The sequence below is a fragment of the Urocampus carinirostris genome, chromosome 17 (genome assembly GCF_059441175.1).
Source record: "Urocampus carinirostris isolate Australia breed hairy pipefish chromosome 17, RoL_Ucar_1.0, whole genome shotgun sequence".
NCBI classification, from domain to species: Eukaryota; Metazoa; Chordata; class Actinopteri; order Syngnathiformes; family Syngnathidae; genus Urocampus; species Urocampus carinirostris.
Genome location: NC_142365.1, coordinates 28,273,140 through 28,298,855, shown reverse-complemented (window position 1 = coordinate 28,298,855; position 25,716 = coordinate 28,273,140). Strand labels below are relative to the sequence as shown.

At 38.3% G+C, this 25,716-nt stretch overlaps 1 protein-coding gene across 4 annotated transcripts in view; it reads right to left on the bottom strand.

The window, feature by feature from the left end:
* The window catches only part of dbn1 (drebrin 1), a 94,142-nt gene that overhangs the window by 9,411 nt on the left and 59,015 nt on the right, over positions 1-25,716 (bottom strand). The window contains exons 2-11 of one of the 4 annotated variants that reach the window (XM_088320931.1): positions 12,509-12,564; positions 12,216-12,328; positions 7,924-7,998; positions 6,744-6,887; positions 5,080-5,157; positions 4,854-5,005; positions 4,726-4,783; positions 3,188-3,244; positions 2,973-3,093; positions 1,626-1,751 (exon numbers count right to left, since the gene is read on the bottom strand). In XM_088320931.1, coding sequence (XP_088177057.1) covers positions 1,626-1,751; positions 2,973-3,093; positions 3,188-3,244; positions 4,726-4,783; positions 4,854-5,005; positions 5,080-5,157; positions 6,744-6,887; positions 7,924-7,998; positions 12,216-12,328; positions 12,509-12,564 — 980 coding nt within the window. The remainder of the gene's footprint in view (positions 1-1,625; positions 1,752-2,972; positions 3,094-3,187; positions 3,245-4,725; positions 4,784-4,853; positions 5,006-5,079; positions 5,158-6,743; positions 6,888-7,923; positions 7,999-12,215; positions 12,329-12,508; positions 12,565-25,716) is intronic. The other 3 variants (XM_088320932.1, XM_088320933.1, XM_088320934.1) reach the window with 3 other exon arrangements.

The window sequence follows — 25,716 nt, the reverse complement described above, 5'->3', positions numbered from 1 at the left end:
CAGACTGGTTTAGCTCAGGATATGGATTTTATCCTTCAAAAGTTGCTATTACTTTGTCACAGCTGTAATTAGGATAAATTATGGGTCCATCCATCAATTATCCACTACTTATCCAAGGTTGGGTTGCAGGGGCAAGCTGCTTCAGCAGGGAAGCCCAGACCTAGCTATTCCTACCTAACCACTTTGTCCAGTTCTCCAGGGGTTTCACCAGCCTAGAGACAAACTCTCTAGTGTGTCCTGGTTCGTCCCCGGGGCCTGCTGCCGGTAAGACATGCCTGGAACACCACCCGAGATAACCTGAGATAGGTGTTCAGGAGGCATCCGTACCAGATGCCCAAATCATCTCAGCTGTCTCCTCTCAATGTGGAGGGGCAGTCCACGCCGAGTCCCTCTCGGATGACCAAGTTTCTCACTCTATCTCTTAGGGAAAGCCCAGCCACCCTGCGCAGGAAACTCATTTCAGTTGTTTGTATCCGGGATCTGTTTTTTTTGGTGATGATCCACAGTTCATGACTGTAAATGAAGGTAAGAACTAATATCGACTGGTAAATCTAGAGCTTTGCCTTTCGGCTCAGCTCTTTCCCCACAACAGACGAGTACAAGGTCTGCATGACTGCAGGCACTGCATTGATCAGTCTCTCCTGTTCCTTCCTACCCTTGTTCATGAACAAGACCCCGCTTGGGGGAGGATCTCATACCCGACCCACACCTTTACAGCTGAGAACCATGATCATGGAATTAGAGGTGCTGATCTTTATCCTCGCCACTTCACACTCGGCTGCAAACTATTCCAGTGAGAGCTGAAGATCACGGCTTGAGCAAGCCAACAGCACCACATAATCTGCAAGAACCAGAGATGTGATGCTGTGGCCCCCAAACCGGACCACTTCTATACTACAGCTGCGCCTAGAAATTTTGTCCATAAAAGTTATGAACAGAATCGGTGACAAAGGCCAGCCTTGGAAAAGTCCAGAACTCCCACTGGAAACAAATCAGACTTAGTGCCAGCAATGCGGACAAAACTCTGGCATTGGTCATACGGGGAACAACAGCCCAGAAGATGAAATGAAATGATCTGCATTTCTATAGCGCTTTTCAAGTCAATGAAGACTTCCCAAAGCGATTTACAATGTGCTTCACGTTTACCCATTTACCCACACTCACACACCAATAGCTGCCGTGCAGCCATGCAAGGCGCAAACCTGCTTATTGGGGGCATTAGGGGGTCAGTGTCTTACCCAAGGACACTTCAACATGTAACACGGAGGAGCTGGGATTCGAACCGCGATCTCTTAATCCCAAGACGAGCGCTCTACCTCCTGAGCTAAAAGACTGTCCTGGTGCCCCATACTCTTGAGATTCTGTGATATATGATCAAGTTGTTACTATGTTGTCACTGCGTATTATGTTATTAAAAGTGAAGTTGAAATAGCTGCCGTCAACCAAAAAACAATTTATTTTAGCCCATTTATTGCCATCTACATGTATACCCTGTGATGTCAGAGAATCAATAAATGTCAAAAGCATCCATCTACAGTTGTCCTAGAACCGAAACTTGCCAATTGATAAATTTTCACCTGGAGACACTTTTCCATCGCGCCGTCCTAATGACGGGCTTTACCTACCGGCGGCGCGGTGCGTCTGTGCTTGCGGTGCGGTGGCGCGGAGTGGTGACAACCCCCTGGGTGGGGGTGTCGAAGTGGGACTGCTGGGACTGTGCTGTTGCCTCAAGAAGGGGCTGTCCAATCGGCCTGGTAGGAATTGGGGAGTGCGGGGTTTGAATACCATGGTGGGGGCAGGGATTGAATAAGATGGTGGGGTTTGAATACAAATATGGCAGGGTGTGGTGCGTGGTTTGAATACAATGGAGGGAGGGTGGGGTTTTAATATCACGGTGGGGGCGTGCGAATACCGGTGGGGGGTTGAATATGACAGTGGGGTGCAAAGTTTGAATACAATGGTGGGGCGATTAATACGATGTTGGGGATGTGAGGTTCGAATACGATGGTGGGGATGTGAGATTCGAATACGATGGTGGGGGAGTGCGGAATTGAATACGATGGTGGCGGGTTGGGGCGCAACATAGTAGTATGCACAAACGGAGGACAAAGACAATAAATATTGTAGAACAAATAAAATACAAAAACAACATAACGTTGTTGAGAGGGATTGATGGGGGTAGGGCAGGGTGTCAAGGAAATAGTAAAAAATAATAATAATGAGGTCGGGGTTTAATACACAGAAAATAAAAGAAGACAAGGTTAGCGCAATTCCATGCACCAACAGCCAGTTTACATGCAAGAAATGAAACATTGTTTTTTTTGGTCTGTTTGCAGAAAAAAAGAGAGGTGTGGGGTGTAGGGTAAATGACAACCGATGTGCAGTTGTCATGGAAACACACTTTTCAGAGCCTTTTTTTTTATAATCAACAGCCTGCACAGTACTTCTGATTACTCCCTAGTGATTCTGTCATAGTTATGAATAAAATATATATTATTTTGGTGACGCGGTAATATTTATAAAAAAAACTAACTAAAAAAACAGTAAATTAAGTTTGCATTAAACTGTCATTTAAAAAAAAGACAGATATCAACAATTATGATATCAATTATAGAGGTTCAATCCTGCCATATATAGAAATAAATGTTTAAATAACTATTTACCTACATAAAAATAAATGAATAAATCATGCAATAACTAAATAAACAATCTAAATGCAATTTATTCATTTATTTATGCATTTTGGTATATTCATTTTAGTATTCATTTTGTCATGTGTTTTGTCATGTATTTATAGACTGTTGCTTTATTGCAGTTATCAAAGGAAAACTGGGGCTGGGCGAAATGGCCCAAAAATCAAGATTTTTTGTAGGTAATTATTTATTTATACACTTATTTCTATTATTTTTATTATATCCTCCATAATTAAAGATTTTTTTCCAATTTGTGGTAAACTGTCAGATGTGACTCACCAGCCCGGTGGACGGAGACGGGTGAGGTGTCAATACTGATGGTCATGGCACGTTCCTTCTGCTTGAAGAAGTCACGAGGGTTTGCGGATCGCTGAGCAATGATGGCTTTCGCCTCCTGAACATGTTAGCGGGAAGGACAGATTGGTTTTTAATTGCATGTTTGGAAGGATTATATTTAAAAAAAACTGACAGTTGAATGGGTTCTTTCAGCATACCTCCACTTCAGACTCTTTCTTGTCCAGACTGAGGTCATCCAAGCTAAGCTCAGCGGGCTGAGAGAAGAAAAAGAGTAAGTTTACCGTATTTTCTGGGCTTTAAGGCACACCCTATTATAAGGCGCACCTTCAAAAATATTTGTTTGGAAAGGTTTGGCGTGAAATTAAAATTACAGTCGGAGTGAGGTTTGCAATACATTTTTGGGGGGAAAATTAAAAAAAAAATTGTTCATAGAAATTTAAGGGGACAGTGTGTATTATTTGGTACCTCCAATTGGTACAAAAACTATCATCCAGTGAAAAAAAATTCATTGAAAAAAATTGATTCGAATACAAGGCAAAAATACATGTACTATCATACAAATGTTAATCTTTATAAAAAATTATAGGTCAAGAAATTTGTGTTAGTTTTACACTGTGGTAACCACACTTATGACGGCGCCATGTTTGTCCGGTATTCTGCTGCCACGCGGTGCTGTGTATCACTGGCTACTTGCTCGTACCAGACAACACAGTGCCATCTCGTGTTCAAATATTACACATTGGGGCTTCAATAACGGGAATTCATGGTGTCACCACGAAAATGAATCAATCCATTCGTAAATAGTTACCGTAAGTCCAAACATTAAGTTGTAATTATAGATTTCAGATTTCATTTACCCCTTTTCCGATCTCTAAAGTGCACTGTTATGAAGTGTACTGTTATTTAAAGGGGCAATTTCACATTTCTGGCAAATGTGTGGTTATTCGGTCCGGACAGTGCTGTACTTATTTTTACACAATTCAAAGCAACGGTGTGTATTATATGACCACCAGATGTTGCTGTATAATGCAGTGCAACTGAAAACAAGTGCTGAAAGCACAAGGAAAAATACAAACTATGTAGACTCAAAGTGACCAAACAGCGCTATTCTTCATCTTCCAAAGGCTTTTGTTTTTGGGGGTACCCTATGCAGCAATATGGCAGACAATAAATGTCGGCTCGTTAAAGGTGAGCCTCATATTATGACAAATAAATATAAAATTATCGAACTTCGAGTACTTAAAAGAAATGTTTAAATGATAGTTCATGTAGTTTAGAGTGGATAAAGTTTTTTTTTCATTATTACTAGGAGGCGCTAAATAATACGCACAGTCCCTTAAAAGATACAACAATATGAAGCCAATATAGAGCTCATATGTCAGATTGTGAAGACAACTTGATAATGGTTTAAAGACGTATCATTTCGAGGACCTAAAATAAAATCTGGGCTAAGTTAATAGGTTTCAAAGGTTGTTGTTTAGTATTTTTGATTTTTCTTTAAATCCACTGTTCTTATAGGGTGACTCCATATGCCTGGGCGCTTGCTATGCATTTTCTAGACACCTACAGAATGTTTTACAAATTTTATATTTTTCTTAGACTGATAAGTCTCTACTGCTCCGACTATAAGTCTAACAATAATTCATTATAAGATCAGCGTTTTGGCCATGAGAACCCGCCAATGCCAACAACTCATGTGTCTGGTTGTCATGCCAACAGCAAGTGATTCACTTACTAAGGTGGTTTGAGTCTGCAACCTGTCTTTGGCCTCCTCTTCTTCTAGTATCTTCTTCCTAAACAGATAAAAATGTTTTAAGGGTGCCAAACACATTCCGGGTTGGGTTTGGGTGTGAAATCCATCACCTGTGCTCTTCGATCTGCCTTTCTCGCTCGCGGTACCTCCTCTCTCTGTTTTCCTGCTCCTTCCTCTCCAGCTCCATCCGCTCCTCCTCAAAACGTTGACGCTCCTCAGCTAGCTTCTTTCTCTCTTCCTCTTTCCTGAGTTCCTCCTCACGCTGAACACCCAAAATTCACATTATGGTTCTTGTTATGTTTTTTTTGTTTGTTTTTTACCAGTCACTCAACCCACCTTGGCTTGCTCCCAGAATTCTTCTCGATTGATCTTCTTCATCTCCACCTCTGCGTTTGTTTTCGTGTAAACGGTACCCTTCAACAAAAGGAAAACTCGGAAAATAAACCAAATTACAAGTACAGAGATCCCTTGAGGACCAGAACCACCCGCAAAAAAAGGAAAATCCGTGACGTAGAGTCGCACCTTTATAAATGCCTCCATGGGTTAAACTTACCTCTAGATGACGTCAATATCGACTGAGAGTATACGACTCTATCAAAATAACAATTAAAGTTCTGGAAATAACAACACAATATACACAATTGCAGTTGAATAAATGGTTTTATTGTCACTATAGAAATGTAAAACGAAATTTGAGGGCTTCTCATTTAAGTGTAAAAAGAGGTGCGGGCTAGCTGCAAAGGAGCAAACGTGCGATAACTGAAGTGCGAAGTCCCTGTATTGCCGGTTGTTCCTGCTTCCCTTCAACACAGTTGATTTCATAAACAGTATTAAAGTGGCCCCTCTACATACGAGCTAGTATAGTTGCAAGAACGTGGAGAAACGAGATGTCTTTTGAGCAAAAATCTTGCCCAACATACGAGAGAAAATACAAGGTACAAGAATTTTCAGACGTTACCTCTCGATGGCCAAGTGCTTGAGACCAGACACCACTAGAATTAGCTTGTCCCAGTTAGCACGTGTGATTCCTGCTATACAGACCTGACCCTGCGCACCTTTTTTGTGTTTTTATCGCATTTTACGTAACAGCAGCAGTCGCTTGTGCTTCCTCACTTCTCAACCACCACGAAAACACCTTTTTTAGCAACTTGGACTATTTTGGGGGGCCGAGAACAGATTAACTGGTTTTCGTTTACTTCTTGAGGAGAAATTGCATTTGAGATTTGAGAAATTCTAAGTACGAGCTTGATCAGGGAACAAATGAATCTCGTTTAAAGTGGGCCGTTGTATTACTGAACAGGATGTTTAGCAAACTTTGACAGACCATGATAATTACTAAACAAGATCTTTATCAAACTTCTACAGAAAAGGATAACTCTCCAACACCATCACTATCTAAATTTTAAAGAGGTGATGTGCTGCAGCTGTGTTGGAGCACCCTTGTGCAATATTTAAGTTATAATAACTCGTATCAGAATGGTATATAAAAATTACAAGTGACCATTCAAGATGGCAATTACAAAGACGAGCGCATTTTTAGTACTGCACAGGGAAAAAAACAACACGAATGAGGGCTGCGTTGTGTAAAATGTGTTTCTTGAAACCCACGCAAGCACGGGGAGAACATGCAAACTCCACACAGGAGGTTTGAACTCACGACCTCAGAACTGTGCCGCACACGCGCTAACCACTGCCCCGCTGTGCTGCCCAGTACATTATACATATTCAATAAAGTCCTGTTAAACCTCCTTCTTTTGCTCCTGTTATTTAATGTATGAATAATGTTGGCAAAAACCTGGAATAATTTCGCCTCTATAAGGGTGTCATAAATGTCTCCAGGCATCACCGCGGTGTTTTGTTTTAGAGCACAAGCGTTCTGGAAAAGAGCAGCTCGCCTTTTTTCTCAGTGCCGCAATGAAAAAAAAGCATTGAGCTGAGGTGTTTATAATGTAGCAAAAAAATAGCGGCTCATAGTCTGTAATTTGAATTGCTTGACTTACCACATCTCCGTGCTCTTCTTCTCTGGTTTTCAGACGGCTCAGGAGAGGACTTGCCGCCACTGTGGTCCCGTTGGTGAGACGCTGCCCAATGGCGGACGGGTCAATGTCGTCCAGGCTGCTGGCGTTAATAATGACTGCCACGCCCTGCAGAAATGACGTCAAACACGCTCATTTTTTTCGGATGTTGAAGATTCTGTTTTCTAACATGCATACTTATGCTGCTACTTGTATCTCTTTTTCCTTGCATGGCCTAAAAACAGGTACAGTGCTGTGAAAAAGTATGTGCCCCCTTACTAATTTTAGTGTTTTGCATATTTATCACTCACAAAGATTTTGGATCATCAACCCAGTTTTAATATCACACAGTGACAACCCAAGGAAATACAACATCCAGTTTTGAAATGTTAATGTATTAAAACAAAACAGAAAAAAAACCTATCTGCCTTATGTGAAAAAGTAATTGCCCTTTGGATCTAATCGCGAGTTGAGAAAACTTTGGCAGCAATAACCGAAATCAAACGTTTTCCAATAACTGGTGATGAGTCTTTCACAACGCTGAGGGGGAATTATGGCTCACTCTTCTTTGCAAATTTGTTTCAAATCTGTCAAATTTCCCAAACAATAGAGATAGTGATAGTATTAACAAGCCAGCGGCAAATCAAGCCATTCAGTAATTTTTTTCTCTTTGCATGGACTTGATTTTATAATGGATGATTACTTATCTATGAATGCTTTAATTGAAAAGGAGCAGCACATAGATTTCATTTATAAGGTTACACATTAAACATTTTTCTATGCCACATCTTATATATTGCTTTTTTGCTCTGCCAAACAAATGATAAATAAGACAAAGGTGCATTTAAATTTAAATCTGTCACTAGAATTACATGACACACAGTATTGCAGCTAGCTAAAACTTGTTTTAACGCTGGTTATGCTAGTTAGCTTAGCTAGTGGACACAGCCATTTTATTTCAAGGCCTTTAAATGTCACCATAATTTCATATGTTTTGCTTAATGCTCATGTGAGGCAGTTCCCTAACAGAAGTTTGAAAATTACGAGCAGATAATCGTGTTTGTTTCAAATCAAAATCAACTACTTTTTGTTAAAACTGACCACTTTCAGTCCCATTTTTTCCACTGGCTACGTTAGCCTTGTGCTCTTAGTAATATTTAATTACCTGGAAGAAGTCTGCAATGGTGGCCACGTGACTGGCACAGGCGCATTTCCTGGCGTCAGGAACATCATCCCCCACCTGGAATAAGGAAATAATTAATGATATTCATTGTTGTCATGCCAAATCTTAGCGTGCTACATCTGTTTGAATCTCATTTAACTTTCATACATTTTTGGTTGTGTGAATGTGTCTCATGTAAAGTCACATTTATTTGTAAAGCTTTAATCACAAATGACCTCAAATGAATGCACAAAGCAAAATTACACCATACCCTGATCTGAAACGACATGCGGGCAAGGAAAAACTCAAAACCTAGCTATGAGGTAAAATAAGAAACCTTGAGAAGAGTCCATGCAAGTGGTAATCCTCGTTCCAGGATGACCAGGTTGCAAAAGATGTTGCAATGGGTAATGTGAGAAGCCTAGACTAACTTAGAAGATGAAACTGAGCGTTGTAAACACTTGACATTCTCTAAAAGCTATTCACTCGCAAAGCACCCATTGTCTTTTGGGCGTTGGATTGTGGGATAGATCTGGTCTAATCCGTTTCAGACATGATTTAGTCTAAAATGAGCCTTAAATAATTGTGTTGTGTTAGGCCCTGTGTTTTTGAAACAGTGTGCTGGGCTACATTAGTGTGCCAAGAGACCTAACTATGTTTCCTGCACAAAATTGCCCAATTTTATCCCTGCAAAAAAACATGTCATCGTTCAGTGTCTTTGCTTTCTTCCAGTGATCAGCAGAGTAACTGTAACATTTATCCATATAAGTATGTAGCAGCAGATTAATCATATTTTTTTATTTTCATGTACAAATGATCTGATTGTGAGGTAGGACTGGGAAATACATTAAATAACCTATTTTGTGGGCAGCACGGCGGCGCAGTGGTTAGCGCGTGTGCGGCACAGTTCTGAGGTCTCCCCGTGCTTGCGTGGGTTTCCTCCGGGCACTCCGGTTTCCTCCCACATTCCAAAGACATGCATTTCAGGTGAATTGGCCGGTCCAAATTGTCCCTAGGGGTGACTGAGCGAGTGATTTGTCTGTCTGCGATTGGCTGGCAACCAGTTCAGGGTTTCCCCTACCCACTGCCCGATGATTGCTGGGATGGGCTCCAGCACCCCGCGACCCTACTGAGGATAAGCGGTGCAGCTAATGAGATGAGAACCTATTTTGTTGATGAGGTTTTCTTTCTCATTTAAAGTATTGTTTTCGTTTTTTACACACTCAAAAACAGCAAACATTTAACGTGGTCAAACAATGTTTGTTTCACTGGCAGATAATTTTCGCTCATTTTAAGTTTGTTAATTAAAGAAGAAGAACAGAGAAAGAACAAGAAAAAGACAGGTGAAACATTTTGTAAAATTCTATTTACAGCATAATTATTAGATAAAGTAATAATTCCTCCTGAGCCATAGTGACCACAAATGATAAAACGCACTTTCACTGTCGATTTAGACAACATAACAATTAAAACAACAACAACAACAACAAAAAACTAGCGCCAGGAATTACGGTAATTGTAAAACATTTACCATGAATAGTGTGCTCGAGATTTTTGAATAAAAAAATTATGCCTTGGCTAAAAAAAAGTCTTTTATCACATCCAACAGGACCACATTTTGTCCAAAAATATTTGATGTGAATAATGAAGCCTGAAAAAGTTGCGTGTTTAATGTCTAAAATATACCTATTTCTCAATGATTAAAAGTATTTTGGATGGAACTTTGCGTCTAATTAACATCTTTTCAACCAGTTTTTGCTGTGTGACTTTTTTATGCTGATGTTCGCTCCCATGTTCCTTTCTACATCTCAAAAACATTTTTTTTTGTGAAACACACAATAAGGGTCTTGTAAAAAATGTCAAAAGTCTTTATAATGGCTGGCACATGCATTACAAAAATATCTGGCAGTGTTTAAGTTAAAATTGGTGATTCTCTGTTTGGAGCAACATTTTATATCCGCATCTATTTCTTACCCCAAGTTTTTCTCTCAAATCTGTTTATAAAAAGTAATTTATTCTTTCTACCCCAGATGAAGTGCATTTCAAATATCATTTTGTATTTTAGACAACTTTTTGGTGACACACATGCTCAGTTTAATTGTGTCCGCAGTGCAATGTAATCATCTTCCTCAAGAGATGTAGGCCATAAAATAATAAAATCTGTTTGTTTTAGTTAATCATTTTATAAACTACACTAATCTTCGTTTCATTATGCAATTAAATGTTATTCATTTATATTTTTACTTGCTATTTTGTTCAAATTCTACATGTACCAGTAGTAATTATCCACCCTGTTAGAATGTGCTTAATTGCCACGCCGCCCAGAGTCTAATTCTATAAAGCAATTTACAGGAAGTGACATAGTTTGATCTTGGTGAGAGTTCAACTATGGAAAAAGAGGTAAGCTTAAACTTTTACTTTCCTTACTTTTTACTTTTTATTTTATTTTAAATGCGGTACAGTTGTATGAGTCACTCATACAAGTTTTATCCTGTTATGGCAAATTATGGAAAATGTCTAGTCAAGTCAAGTCATGTTTATTTGTACAGTATAGCCCTTAATCACAAAGAGCAGTTTTTGAGAACAAGTCACGGCATTTGGATGGAACAATAACTAACATTTTCAGAGTTAAGGTGCAACCAGTTAAATGACAGCCATCCTTTTATTTCAGTGAGGCAGGCCTCCAAATTTCCACAGTTTAGTGCTGCAGATTCCTCCATCGGAAGATAAAGTTGAGTGTCATCTGCGTAGCAATGGAAACTGATATTATCCATCCATCCATCCATCCATTATCTGCACCGCTTATCCTCAGTAGGGTCGAGGGGGTGCTGGAGCCCATCCCAGCCATCTTCGAGCAGTGGGCAGGGGACACCCTGAACTGGTTGCCAGCCAGTCGCAAGGCACACACTTGCTCATTCACACCTAGGGATAATTACCCTGACATGCATGTCTTTGGAATGTGGGAGGAAACCGGAGTGCCCAGAGGAAACCCGAGCAAGCATGGGGAGAACATGCAAACTCCACACAGGAAGATTGGGAGCTGGATTTGAACCCATGACCTCAGAACTGTGCCGCATACGCGCTAACCACCGTGCCGCTGTGCTGCCCACTGATATTATACTTGCGAATAATATCACCTAATGGAAGCAAGTAAATGCTGAAAAAAAGGGGCACAAGTACTGAACCCTGCGGAACACCACAGGTAACACTAAAGGGCTCGGATGTCATTTCACCATATTTAACACAGTGCGTCCTGCCCTAGAGGTAGGATCTGAACCATAAGAGGACGGTTCCTGAGAGAGAGACCTGAGAGATACATTTAGTTTTCTAAGTTTTGTTAGTCTGTTAAAAGTTAGCTAACTAAACGTTGATGAGCTAAAGGGCTACAGATGGATTAGCTAAAAAACCAAAAAAATCCCACCCCTTTAGGTACTTACCCCATTAGGGATATGAACAGGTTAGAGCGAGGGACCTAACATAGAGGGAAATTAGGTCGGGGAGTCATAATAATAATAACAACATTATTCTATAGAATCAGTATAATAATAATAATAACAATAATATTAACTCTATATAGTATATCCATCCATCCATCCATTATCTGCAGTGCTTATCCTCAGTAGGGGTGCTTGAGCCCATCCCAGCTGTCTTAGGAACACCCTCAACTGGTTGCCAGCCAGTCACACGGCACACAGGGACAGACAACTCACTTGTTCATTCTTACATATAGGGACAACTTTGGCCGGCCAATTAACTTGAATTGCAAATTTTTGGAATGTGGGAGGAAACCGAAGTGCCCGGAGGAAACCCATGCAAGCACGGGGAGAGCATGCAAACTCCGCACAGGAAGACTGGAAGCTGGATTTGATCCATGACCTCAGAACTGTGCCGCGGACACGCTAACCACTCAGCCACTATGCTGCCCTTTATATAGTATAGTTGTATGTATTTATGAACAAACCACGTTTTAAAAAATAAGCTTATTTGGTAAAATGTTTGGTAGGAAATGGCAGGGTTGAAAACATTCAGAGACACTGTTTAAGAAAACAGGCTATGATTTTAATTGCATCGATCCCTGAGCTTGACCACTGCGTATTTCTTAGTCTTTGACATATTAGTGTTGTAATAAAATAATAAAAACATAAGATTTCATGACACCAAAAAGTTGCTACAAAAAAGAATCACCGAAATAGTATCAACAAACAGGGCGGCAAATGAGGAAATCATCAAGGTATGATTATGTTAGCGACTTGGCTACCTATTTGTTGTAATTATATAATTCTATCTGGTTTTACCCAATTAATGAGGATGTATCGTGGCAGGGCAGCGTTTGGCTCCTTCAGGCTGCAGAAGCCATACATCACTCGGGCACTGTCGAAAGTCAGCGTGATCTCAGCAAGACCGCCCTCTGCAGGCCAAAATAAGGAATAGCGAGTCTCAGTACTTAAAAGGTGTTGCCAATTTCTAAAATATGCAATATGTGAGGAAATCGTTCATTGTTTTTGCATAAAATCCATGTATTGATGGCATTGGTATATTTTAGTCATTTTCCAAGATAATGCAGCAAGTAACAGGAATGGAAATTTACCTCCTGATGAGTTCAGCGTCAAGTCGTTGCTGTCATCTTCGTATGTGTACAAGGCCCTGGGAACATGACACATTTTAGGTTGATTATATTGGATTGTATATAATCAACCTAAGAGTTTAATTCACAAGAGAGGTTTTTATGGTGTTGCTGTTTTGTTTAATAATTTTATTAACGTTTTTATTAACGTATTTATTCATGTAGTGTGCACCGCTAATTTTTGTTTAAAAATCGGTTTAACATTTTTTTTCACTTTTTCTCAGCTCAAAGTAAGCTGAGACAACCAATGGATTAAAAATCAAAAGTTACAAACATTGTTAAATATGTGCGGCCATTATTCATAAATTCATAAATTATTCATCCACAACGTAAACGCGATAACGACTTAAAATTTACAATTTATTTATTTAATGCCCTTCAAAGTCGGATTTACCATCAGATACACCAAAATGTTTATCTTTCAGGACGATTTTTTTGTTTTGTCCATTCTCTGAGATTGTTCTCTGGTACCCTGACTAAAAATAGTGTAATAATGAGATAAAATCCAATGTCTTTTCATCAGTCATCTATGTCACTGGTGGTCTCAGTGCAGTGTTTCTCAACTGGTGGGTTGAGACCCAAAAGTGGACTGTGGACCTGTTTTCAATGGGTTCCAGGGTCTTAGCACCTGGTAAAGTAATGCTAAGAAAAAAATACATAACTGAGGATCAATCCCTAAACAGTAGATGGCAAAAAATTTCCTGCAAATGCGAGTTGATACCCACTATTTCACAGCACAGAAAAAGACAGATACTGTACATTGTGTTTACACATCTTGAGCACAGCCAAAAACAGTTACACCAGAGAAAATAGGATACATATGATATATAGATTTCATTATCTTGAAGACAAAGCCATAAAGTGAAGGATTTTTGATCTCGTGTTCTGGTCATTATGGTTTGTTTTAAAAAAAATGTCAATACATATTGCACATATTGGTTTATACTGCACAAAGCTTTCATTCAATACATTTGAGATGTGGAAAGGTTTTCTTTATTTGGGTCATGGCTGTAATTAGAGTGTGATGTTGGGTCCTTAAGTCAAATCAATTAAGAAAACCACTGGTCTCATGGGTAGGATTAGACAACATCATCGCCGCGACCCGATTTCGATTTCTATTGCATCCAATGTTTAGCAATTGCGCTATTTTATACGGATCAATCGTTGCACAAAAACGTTAATACGCCACCACAAAACATCATGAATAACAAACACCCAAAGTCAGATTTTTTTTTTATGGCTTAAAAAAATGTGAATTATACATGAATAAATACGGTATCTTCTTCTCATCTGTCACTTCGATACCTCTTTAACGAAAGCAAGCAAGCACATTTTGTATTCACAACATTCATGAACATATTTTAACGCCCCTTCTTTTCTTTTTTTTTAACAAATGGCATCCTTTGACCTGCTGCACTGAAATTAAAGTGAGGAATTAAGGTCTGGGATAACATTGAGTTTAACTCTGCAGTTGTGAGGTGGAAAACCGCACAAGTAAACCCCAGGAACAAATAAACATTTGTTGCTTTTAATATGGAGAACATTTACCTGTAAACCATTTTAGATGAACGCAGCGGGTGAAAATAAGTGCTAGTTATAGAGACAAAATTCTTTAATGATCTTTAAAATGAAAAACGGGAAAAACAGAAGGGGTCGGGGGCGAGACAAAGAATATTGAGAAGGCACTATGAATAATTCTCGCAGAAAGCAGACAGCTGTTTATTATTCATATGGCGCCCCGGTGACCCAGAAACGGCTATGATAAAAATAAAAAAGGAAAATGTTGAATCAAGGTAATGGACAAATTTCAGCGGAGGACATATTTAAAAAAAAAAAAAAAAAGGAGACAATCAAATGAGGATGCGTAAAAGGGGGAAATTAAATATTATAATGATCAGATTAATCAAAACCTTCTGGAGATGGTTTGTCTGGTTTGGTCCAAGCACTACATTGCTGGTCTTTATTTCTTATTAGCAGTATGGATAAAACGAGACACGGGCCAGTTGGGAGTGCCGCCATGGCAACCTAGCAAAGCAGTTTGTGACCAGAGGCTTGTGGTAGGTTTAAAAAAATAGAGGCGACTAGTAATTAACAGGGCATGTCTTATTATTTATAATAATGACAATAATAATTACAGTAACATTATTATTATTGCGACTAGCAATTAACAGGGCATGTCTTGTTATTTATAATGATGACAATAATAATTACAGTAAGATTGTTATTATTATTATTATTATATTGTTATCATTATAATAACAATTATTATTATCATTATTATTATAGATAATCAATATTTCATTGTTGTTTCAACATTCCTTTTAAAAATTATTTGGCATCCAATTTAAAAAACAACATTTTATTTAAATGTACTGTATTGTGTCCGATCTAATAATACGAAGGAAATCACCTAAGCAACATGATTCATACAACCACTAGGTGGCAATGAAGCTCTTTCGACAGATTTGAGTAAGCTTTCATTTAACGTAATAAAAAAAGTTCATTTTATTTCCGGCAGTGACTGATTTTTTTGCCCCTCCAAGCATATGAGACAACCAATGGATTAAAAATCAAACATGTTATTGTTTATTTTTTGCAATTTACACAGTAAATACCTGTTTGTTAGTCATTTTCAAGAAGTTAGCAGACTTAAAGATAATGAATGAACGAATGGATGAATTGATTAATTAATGGCCATTGATGCCATTATACAAGTAAAACAAATTAAAATGGAAAAATGTATAAATGGATAAAAAAAATGTTAAAACAATGTACGCATAACATAAATCAAATATGTGTAGGATGACAGGGTTTGTACACCTTTTTATAACCATATTCAAGCACTTTTTAAGGACTCTCCAGTACCATTACTCTCCAGTACCACTCAAAGAAAACATCTGGTGTGAGCCATGTATTTAGCAGATCCACAAATATCTGGAATTTACATATGTGGTTCTTGATGTTGTGTGTGCATTTAGACATGCTTTACAGGCTTTGAGTTAATCACAAATATATTTGTGGATTTGAACAATATGTGCATAAAGATTTTGAGGACAAATCTCTCCCCAATACCTATATGGGGAGGTATTGTGTGATTTGGCAGTAACATGTAACTTAAACTTTCAGTAGCATTAAGTTCAATTTACCCCTGGGAAACGCTACCAATTTTTGCATGGCCCAAAATAAATGTCCATAATTGATACTTAATCCTGGCAATAATACACGTTTTATAGTGCTTTTGTTAAGTGAAGCATGGACCTGTCATCTTGGGTGCAACCTGTGGACGCTTCTTATGACAATGCCATACAAACTCATGCAATCTGCCGTGAATCACGCAGGAAGAAAAGCAACGGCAAAGCGAAGCCACCAGCGAACAGTGTCAGCGTCATCTAGAAGCAGACTAGTTGTGAAACATGGCAACAATTTCAAGCATTTACAAACACTTAACCCCAAATTTAGGCACTTATTGATCCCTAACAACAAAACCTTAAAATTCAGGCATTTTCAAGTATTTCAAGCACCCGTACAAACCAAGTGATGAGTTAAAGAAGATCATTAAAAAAACCCGAATCCACGGATTCTAATTCTGCAAATAATTCATTTTTTAGTAAAGTTTAAGAGCCGAATGTAAAAGATTAATAAAAGTGAGGAGGCTGACATTGGACTTCCGGTGGCGCAATGAGGTAGACGGCAGCAAGGAAAGTAGCTCTGACAAAAATCACTAAAGAGTAATGTAATACTTACTTGGAGAAAAGACAGAAAGGGTACAAATTGTGACCCATATTTATGAGAAATTCTTCAACAAAACATGGTCAAGAAGGGGAAACTTGTTGAGGAAAAGGGCGCTAAGGAGAAAAAGATCGAGGGAGCAGAAGGAATGTCATCGGTTGACGAAGGACGTGACTCGGCCATCCTCCATGAAATCCGTAAATCACGGCAAGAACACACGGAAGCAGCCCGGGAGAACAAGATTGCGATGACAAGACTGGAAAAAAGCATCGAAGAACTTCTGGAGCGCACTGGGTTGCTGGAGCGGAGGGTGGAAAGCATGGAGGAGCTACATGCTAACACGGAAGAGCGAACGTCAAAACTAGAACAATTAACATTCTCCTTGCTCCAACAAACTGCCAAACTAGCAACAAAGTGTGAGGACTTGGAGTCGAGATCACGGCGGAACAACATAAGGATACATGGGATTCCTGAGGGTGCCGAAAGAAACGACACAATCGGCTTCATAACAAACTTTATTAAATCGAACATTCCGACAACCGAACATATGGATGTGCGCATTGAGAGGGCACACCGCTCACTGGGGAACAAGTTTCAAGGTAAAGCACTGCCACGGGCAATTATCGTACGTTTCACCGACTACATAGTGAAAGAATCCGTAATGAAAGAAGCATGGAAGCAGAAGACAACGTACGAAGGCAAGACCGTTTACTTCAACCAAGATTACACCACAGAAATCCAAAAAAAGAGGAAACAAGTAAGGGACGTTATCAAAAAGTTAAAGGAAAAGAACGTAAAGGCACAATCACCATATCCCGCCCAGCTGAAGATGTTTTTGGACACAGGAATAAGAACATTCTCTACATTGATGGAGGCAGCAACATTGCTAAAAGAAATGGGGATCGAAGTGGAAGAGGACAACACGGAGACACTGCAAAAGATGTTGTCAAAGAACATTTGGACCACAGTGACCGGAATCGAGAGGAAGACAAGGGAACAGCCCCATCATAGAAGGTGACTTACAAGCTCCTATGGAGCAAAACGAAGCCATATTCGGATTTGGGGAGAAAGAGTAAGGACCATATCTGCCCTTTCTATTATAAATTCAATAAGTTAGAAGTAAGTAAAATACCAAGTAAAATTATTATCTTTAAATTAAAACAATGTATGTATTTATATTGGCATAGAGCTACTTTAAAATATTTAGTTAGTTATAACTATGGACGACGGTACAAAAGTTGTTCACGCACTGAGTGCATATTTCCAGGAGGGTAGCCACAACTCTCCAATTGGACTCTTGGAAGACATGGGTTTTTGTTTTTTGGGTGTGTTTTTTTTCTTTTTGGTGAGAAATTATGTGTGCTTGTCAATATGTTTGTTAGTAATTTGGTTTGTTTTGTCAATGGAGGTGTTAGTAATTAATGTAGTGTTTCTGTATGCTTCAAAAATCAGTGAGACTCAATACAAAGCATGAGCAATCTAAATATTGTTTCATATAATGTACATGGGCTAAACCACCCCATCAAGAGAAAGAAGATATTGAATCAACTCAGGACATTGCAGAGCTCAATAGCCTTATTACAAGAGACACATTTGACCGAGATTGAACATAAGAAGCTAAAAAGAGAATGGGTGAACCAGGTGTTCTACGCATCCTATGGTAAAAGGAGGGGAGTAGCAATTTTACTTGGAAAAGGGGTGGCGTTTAAAGTCGAAAAAGAAGTGAAGGACAATCTGGGGCGATATATAATGATTATAGGGTCAATGGCCGGTTGGGAAATATCAATAATGAATGTTTATGCACCAGTTGAGGAAAAGGGGACATTTTTTCAAGTATTAGCTAAAGTAATAACCAACTGTGCGAAGGGAATGTTACTTATAGGAGGTGACTTTAACACTGTACAGAATTGCAAAGTGGACAAGTATCCTTCAGTACATGGAACAAACACAAAGAGGTCGAGGATGTTGAATAACATAACTAAAGAATTGGGATTGATAGATCCATGGAGAGAGAAGAATCCCCAAACTAAAGACTATACTTTCTATTCAAACCCGCATGGCAGCTATTCGAGAATTGATTACTTTTACATTTCAAGACAACATATGCATACAGTAGTAGAGTGTGGTATAGAGAATATTACTATAAGTGACCATTCTCCAATTACTTTGAAACTAAGTTTAGACAATGAACCCTATTTTAGGTATTGGAGGATGAATGTATCTCTCCTCTCAGATAAAAACGTAGTACAGGAAATAAAACGGTGTATAAAAGAATATTTCCAAATCAATGACAACAATGAGGTTTCTCCATCAATATTATGGGAAGGAGGGAAAGCTGTAATAAGGGGGAAATTAATTGAAATATCGTCCCGGCTGAAACGAATACGCTTAAAGAATCAGAAGGAATTGGAGGATAAGATTAAGGAACTAGAAGAAGAACATAAAAAAACACCAAGTGAATCCAGATTACAGGTATTAAAAATAACCAGAAGCAAATTAGATGAACTTTTGACAAATAAAGCAGAAGGGGCTCTGCGCTTTGTGAACCAGAGATACTATGAAATGGGCAATAGAGCCAGTCGACTGCTCGCCTTCCAACTTAAAAAGGCCCAAACAGATAGAATTATATCACAAATAAAACATCCTATCTCTAAACAATGTTTAGTAAAACCCAAAGGTATAGCAGAAGCATTTGCAGATTATTATAAAGAATTATACAAGGACTCAGAAAATGACTTAGATAGCTACACGGCACAAAACTTTTTAGGAAAACTACATTTACCGACACTAACAGGAGGGGATACATTAGAAATTATTCGCCCCATTACAAAACAGGAAATACAAGACACAATAAATAACTTAAAAATAAATAAATCACCAGGAACGGATGGATTCCCGGGGGTGTTCTACAAAAGCTTTAAGGAAGAATTAACACCAGTACTGCAGAAAGTATTTAACTATGCTCTAACAAAAGGAGATCCCCCCAAAGCATGGTCGGAAGCCATCATAACAGTCCTGCACAAAGAAGGAAAAGACCCAATATTGTGTGAAATCTATAGACCAGTTAGTTTACTTTGTAATGATCTAAAAATTCTTACAAGCATACTTGCAAAAATAATGCAGAGATTTATAGCGAAATTAATTAGAAATGATCAAACAGGGTTTATTCCGGGAAGGCAGGGTGCAAACAATATTAGGAGGATACTAAACATAATTACGAGCACAAAATCTAAGACCCAACCCTCGATGTTACTGAGCTTGGATGCACAAAAAGCTTTCGATGGGGTGAAATGGAGCTTCTTACATCAATCACTTATAGCTTTTGGCTTCCCTCCAATATTTGTTGAATGGGTGAAAATAATCTATAAAAATCCTAAATCTCGTCTTAGAGTAAATGGTCACTGTTCAGATTTCTTTGAAATCAAAAGAGGAGTCCGGCAAGGGGATTGTTTAAGCCCACTCTTGTTTGCAATAAGCATAGAACCACTCGCAGAATCAATTAGACAAAATGAGCAAATAAGGGGGATATTGGATGAAGGAGGAACAGAACATAAAATATCATTGTTTGCAGACGACCTGTTGGTAATGCTGAAGGAACCTTCGTTATCAATACCACCACTGTTGGAGAGCCTTAAAATATATGGAGAAGTAGCTGGGTATTCAAATAATGAGAGCAAATCAATAGCAATGATGATATCAGGAAAATGTCCAACAGATGTGAGTGAAAGATTTGATTTTAAATGGACAAATAAAGGGTTTAAATATTTGGGGGTGACCATTACACCACATACCACACAGCTGTTTGATCGGCAGGATAGAAACAATCAGAATGAACATATTACCAAGACTATTATTTCTGTTTCAATCCCTTCCAATTCTGATCCCGGCATCCACATTTAAAATGTTAAATAAGTTGATAGCAAAATTCCTTTGGCAAAACAAGAAACCTAGAATAAAATACAAAACCCTGTTAGCTCCTAAAGAAAAAGGGGGCCTAGACCTACCCAATATTAAATATTACTATTGGGCAGCTCAAATTAAAGCACTCATCTTGTGGATTACTACAGACAAAGATACGATATGGGTGGACATGGAGCAGCGATCTTGTCCAAATATGCCTGTGGAATCGTTACCATACATATCAGTCACGAGGTGGAAGAAATTAAAAATCCAGAATGAATGGATTAAGGGAACTATTAAAACTTGGTCAACAATACAAAAAAAATTAAAAATATCAAGATCTGTGAATAGGGCTACCAAAATAGCGAAAAATCCAGACTTTAAACCTGGGGTTATGGAGGTAGGGTTTCAAAAATGGGCCCAAAAAGGACTGATGTTGATTACCCAAGTATTGGAAGCACAGGCAATGAAATCATTTGAACAACTCCAACAAGAATTTGACCTACCCAGAAATGATTTCTACAAATATTTGCAACTAAGACATTACCTCCAGAAACACGAGGAATGGGGGAAAATATGTAAGGAGCCAACTAAGGTAGAGCAATTATTAATATCGTATACAAAAGGACAATCAATAAAGGGGGTTATATCAAAACTATATAAAGCCCTGAGAATGGACCTCAGTAATGAGGACATGGCAGTTAAGGAAAAATGGGAACAAGAAACTAATGTAGCGATAAAAGACAACGAATGGGAAAAAACATTGAAAGAGGGACACAAAATAACCAACAGCCCGACATGGAGGGAGTTTGAATGGAAAGTAAAAATGCGATTCTTCTATACACCCTCTATCACTTCAAAGTATAAAAATACCTCGAATCTATGTTGGCGTAACTGTGGGGGGGTCGGAGACTTTACGCATATTTTCTGGAATTGCCCTGTAATATCAAATTTTTGGAGAAGTATCCAGAGAGAAATAAAATTAATCACTGGCTGGGAGTTGTGGTTGGACCCAAAGGCTTACATAATAGGAATTTTGCCAGAAGAATTACTATCTGGTCAACAGAAATATATACTAAGGGTAATGCTTCTGGTAGCAAAGAAAATGATCACAGTGTCCTGGCTGAAACCACAACCGCCTGACATAAAACAATGGAGAGACAAATTAAAGCAAATGTACATTATGGAAAAAATCACTGCAAGACTTCAACTGAAACTTGACCAATTTGAGAAAAGATGGAAGCCTATCACACAAATTTTACTTGATGTCTAAACACCTCCCCCTAATTATTATGTGTGTTTTTTTTTTGTTTTTTTTTTCTTTGGGTGTATATTTTGATGTATTAATTTATATATATCTATATATATATATATATATATAGATATATATATATTTCTTTTTGTATGGATTTATTGTATGAGCATTTATTCTTATTTTCTATTAATAGCATTTTTTGTTCTTTGTTGTTCCTTCTGTTATTTATGAGTGTGTCAAGTGTATATATTTTGTGTTGATGTAAGATGGGGGAATCAAACCTCTGTCAAAATTGGTGTGAGAAATAAAAAGTAAAAAAAAAAAAAAAAAAAAAAAAAAAAAAAAAAAAAGTGAGGAGGCTTACATATCCATAAAACTAGTAGAACACCGTGGTGAGCATGATCAACCATTCTAAAGTTATGATGAATATGTGAAAATTAAAGCTCATCTTGATTGCAACGAAACGAGCGAGTGTTTTTCCCAAGAATGTCCCGTTTAATATTATCTAATTATGGCTCAATCAAGATAAAAGGCTGTGCAATTTCTGTGAACATTAAAGGAAGTTTTAAGCAGGCAAAAGGAGTGCTTCAGTTGCCGTGACAACCTCATCTAGTGGCCCCTCTCTCCTTGAACAGAGGGAAAAATGAGTTTCCAGTCTTATATAATAAAATCACACGCTATGAATGGACCACGTTTTTTTATAAAGAATTTTTTCTTCCACACTTGAAATTGTTCTTCTGGAACCTAATCTTTGCGAAAAACAAGGGACTACTGTATTCATTTTTCAATCAGATTATTACCTGCATGTGAACGTAGTCAGGGAAAAAAATAATATGAATTAATAATAAAGTTTAAGTATTTCATATTTTTCGAACCATTTATTATTTTGGGTTGGCAAAAATATTCTGTGAATTATTTGGAAATGTTAACACAACTTGAATGGCCAAAGCATTTGCTGAAAAATGGAGGAATTCTCAAACAGGCAGGGAAGAAAAGTAAGAAAAAAGCACAGATAGCTTTGTGTTGTTTATTACGGAAGAAACCATAGCCGTGACTTCATGCAAAAGCAATGGAGTCGACACACAGACGTGAGGGAGGGGGCTCAATGAGTAAGACAAAGCAAGAGGTACTGAAGTAGACATTTGTACACGTCAGGAAGTTTTTATCCAAAAACAGCAGATGTGGCAAAAGTACTCACACTTTGTACTTAAGCACAAGTACAGATAATCGTGTTCTAAAACACTTAGGTCAAAGGCCCGTGGGCAAAATATGGACCTCCAAATTGTTTTCTACAGCCCCTGAGATGATCGTTAGACATTATTGCATCATACACCAGGAATCCTTGTTTCTTTTGTTTATGTACAATAATTCTCCTTGAAGAAAGTGTTGTTTGTGGGTAATATATTTATGCAGTTTAATTCGTTATATTTCAATCCAGTTACATTTAAAAAAAATTAGGTGTGTGGATGAAATAAAACTGCCATTATTTTCTCTCTTGGAAGTCAATTTAGGCCAATTTTGCTAAAATAGAAACGTTCGGCTACTGATGGTTCCTGAATATGAGTGGCTAGCATCACTGAGGCAACTTCTAGCATCAATTTGTCTGAAAAAAAATAGGAAATTTGTAAAGACTGCACACGACACACAAAAATAGATTCTTTAAGTAAAGAAGATATTCAGCTTTAAAGGTAGGGTACATTGTTTGAAGTGTCCTTAAAAAAAAAATATTTTCTATATGTGTGTTAACAATGTCCAACTGAGTCCAAATAGACTTTATATATTTAAAAAAATCAACCGCAACTATCTCTTACATTTAGCATCGCTGTTCGAGATATGTACACATTAGGAAGCAGGAATGGGGGGACGAGGAGTGAAGGGGGGTGGAGAGTGATTTCATGCCCAGCCCTTCATTTTACTTCTGCTGCATGAAAATGGTGGAAGTAAGAAAAGGCCCGTTTCAAATACAGTCCATACACTAACCCAAACCCCCCAAAAAGATATAAAAAAAAAAACAAGTTTGACTGCGTCTTAGAAATGCATGTACTAGCACAAGCCACAAAAGGAGCTCGACAGAGGTTGCAATGATGGCATAAATTAAAAGATGGCGTCAGCGAGTAGAACATTTCCAAACTCGAGACAGCACCTCAAGGTTCTGTATTGTCATTGCTCAACATACGGTGGTTAAACCCCTCTGCATCATATGCGTCAATATCAGTCATTCTTAACTTTCCTACGCCATTCACATTTATCCCTTGCACAAACTCTTGCATCCATTAAATTAACTAACCTCACATCCAGAACATGTTTCACCTCATTCATCGTTTTCGGGCCCTCCTCTCATTTTATTTACCGCCACTTCTTCACTACATACTCTTTTAGTCAAGCATCCTTCATCCATTATTTCCATTGGTCCAAACAAAGAGTCAAAACCAAAATATTTTGTAAAAACGAGGTACAACCCCACCAAAACAAGAGTTTTATCGGATGCTTCTTTGGACAAATGGTATTAGTTTGAATCCCAGCCCCAAAATAAGGACACCACTTCTTTTGCAGATGTTCGAGAAGCTAAAAACGAATCGACCAGATGGGAATCCGTTACGCGGATCCAAGCCAAACCACAAACAGCACCGGCAGGAGCAGCTGAGGCAGCAAATTGAGCAAGATTTTTTCCATCAATGTTTTTTGGCTGCGGTTTTATTGCCGTTGAGTGTTTTCCATGACACTCACATACACAAAAAAGGCCTGACTGCCGATGAATTGTCTGAATCAGCAACGTGTCTGCATTTACAAAACACGAGCAGAGACTATTAGCTCATCATCGAAAATGCTCTGCAGAGGAGGCCGGAAGGCAATTATGATCTCAGATTGTCAGTAAGGACTCGACTAATAGCTTAAACTTTGACGACAGATCGTGACAAAGACAAAAGGGAAGTTGAAACTGAGAACACGGTGTTGCAATGGCCGCAAACTTAAAAGTGAAATGAAACCAGCTCACATAAAAAAGAAGTAAGCATAAGGTGGGGTTTGTCAATTGAGGTGTCCTTAAACAGTTTAAGATAGAATATTTCTATTATAAAGTTTGTGTTAACAATGCCCAACTAAGTTCACAGAGCCTAATTTTTTTTTCACACCATGTTTATATGATTTTATCTTACTTTTAGCAACACTGTCCGGGTTGCACAACATTTGGTATGGAGTTTTTTGTTTGTCTGTGTAGAATAAAATGGTAAAAGTAAGAAAAGTACTGTTTCAAATATTATCAAAGCACCAACCAGAACCTCAAAAAAGATCAAAGAGGAAGAGTTTATTTGAGCGCCCTTGCATGTGCAACATAAGGAGCTTGACAGAGGCTGCAATAATGACAAAGATAGAAAATAGCGTCAGCGAGTACAAAATTTTCAAATTCCGTACAGCAGCTTTCCGTTATATGACACGAAAAGACAAAACCCGACCTTAAAAATCTTCAATTCTCATTTAAAATTAAGTGCATGTTTAAAGGAACATTGTGCACTACTTAGTGCTTTATAATGGTATAAGGGGATCCATGAACTCAATTAATTAAAAAAAAAAAACAATATTGATTTGAATGATAAGAAAAAATACTTAGACTTTCATATAAATACTCGTAGGTCAAGAAATGTGTATTTGTATGACAAACCATTTGGCCCACTTAGAGGGAACTGGCATGATTTTCCTCAATCTTGCTGCGAGGAGGTATCCCAAAAGACTAAAATCATTGTGAAAGGCTGGGCAAGAAAAGCAGAATAAAACTGGTGCAGTTTGGCCACTTTGAGTCAATGTGGTTTGCAGTACTTTGTAGCACTTGTTTTCGATTGTACTCGATATAAATGACAATAAAGACTATTTTATTATTTTTATAATTATAGCGATGACACCTGGGTAGTGAAGCACTGCTGCCGGGAGTGAAAATACAAACCATGCCACATGCTTGAGAAAGTACTTTTGGAGGAATCTGCATTATGGAAAATAACAGTCTTGTCTTGGTCATAAATGAGTTGTTTGGTTAGTGTTTAGTAAATTCTTCATCTGGAATTGATTCCGTTTTTGACATGCTGGACGTTCTGCAAGACCTGTAGCCTAATGGTCTCTCGGGGGAGTGTAAGTCTAGGTTGGTTAGAGTTCATCCCTCGAGAGAGAGAGGGAGCCGTTGCTTGGGCTCTGTAATCCAATGCAATCACAACAGCAAGCTGAAAAGCACTCGAGTGGCCCCGGGGGCAAGTCGGAGAGCAAGTCCATCATTCCAGAAATACTTAAAATACCCTCAAAT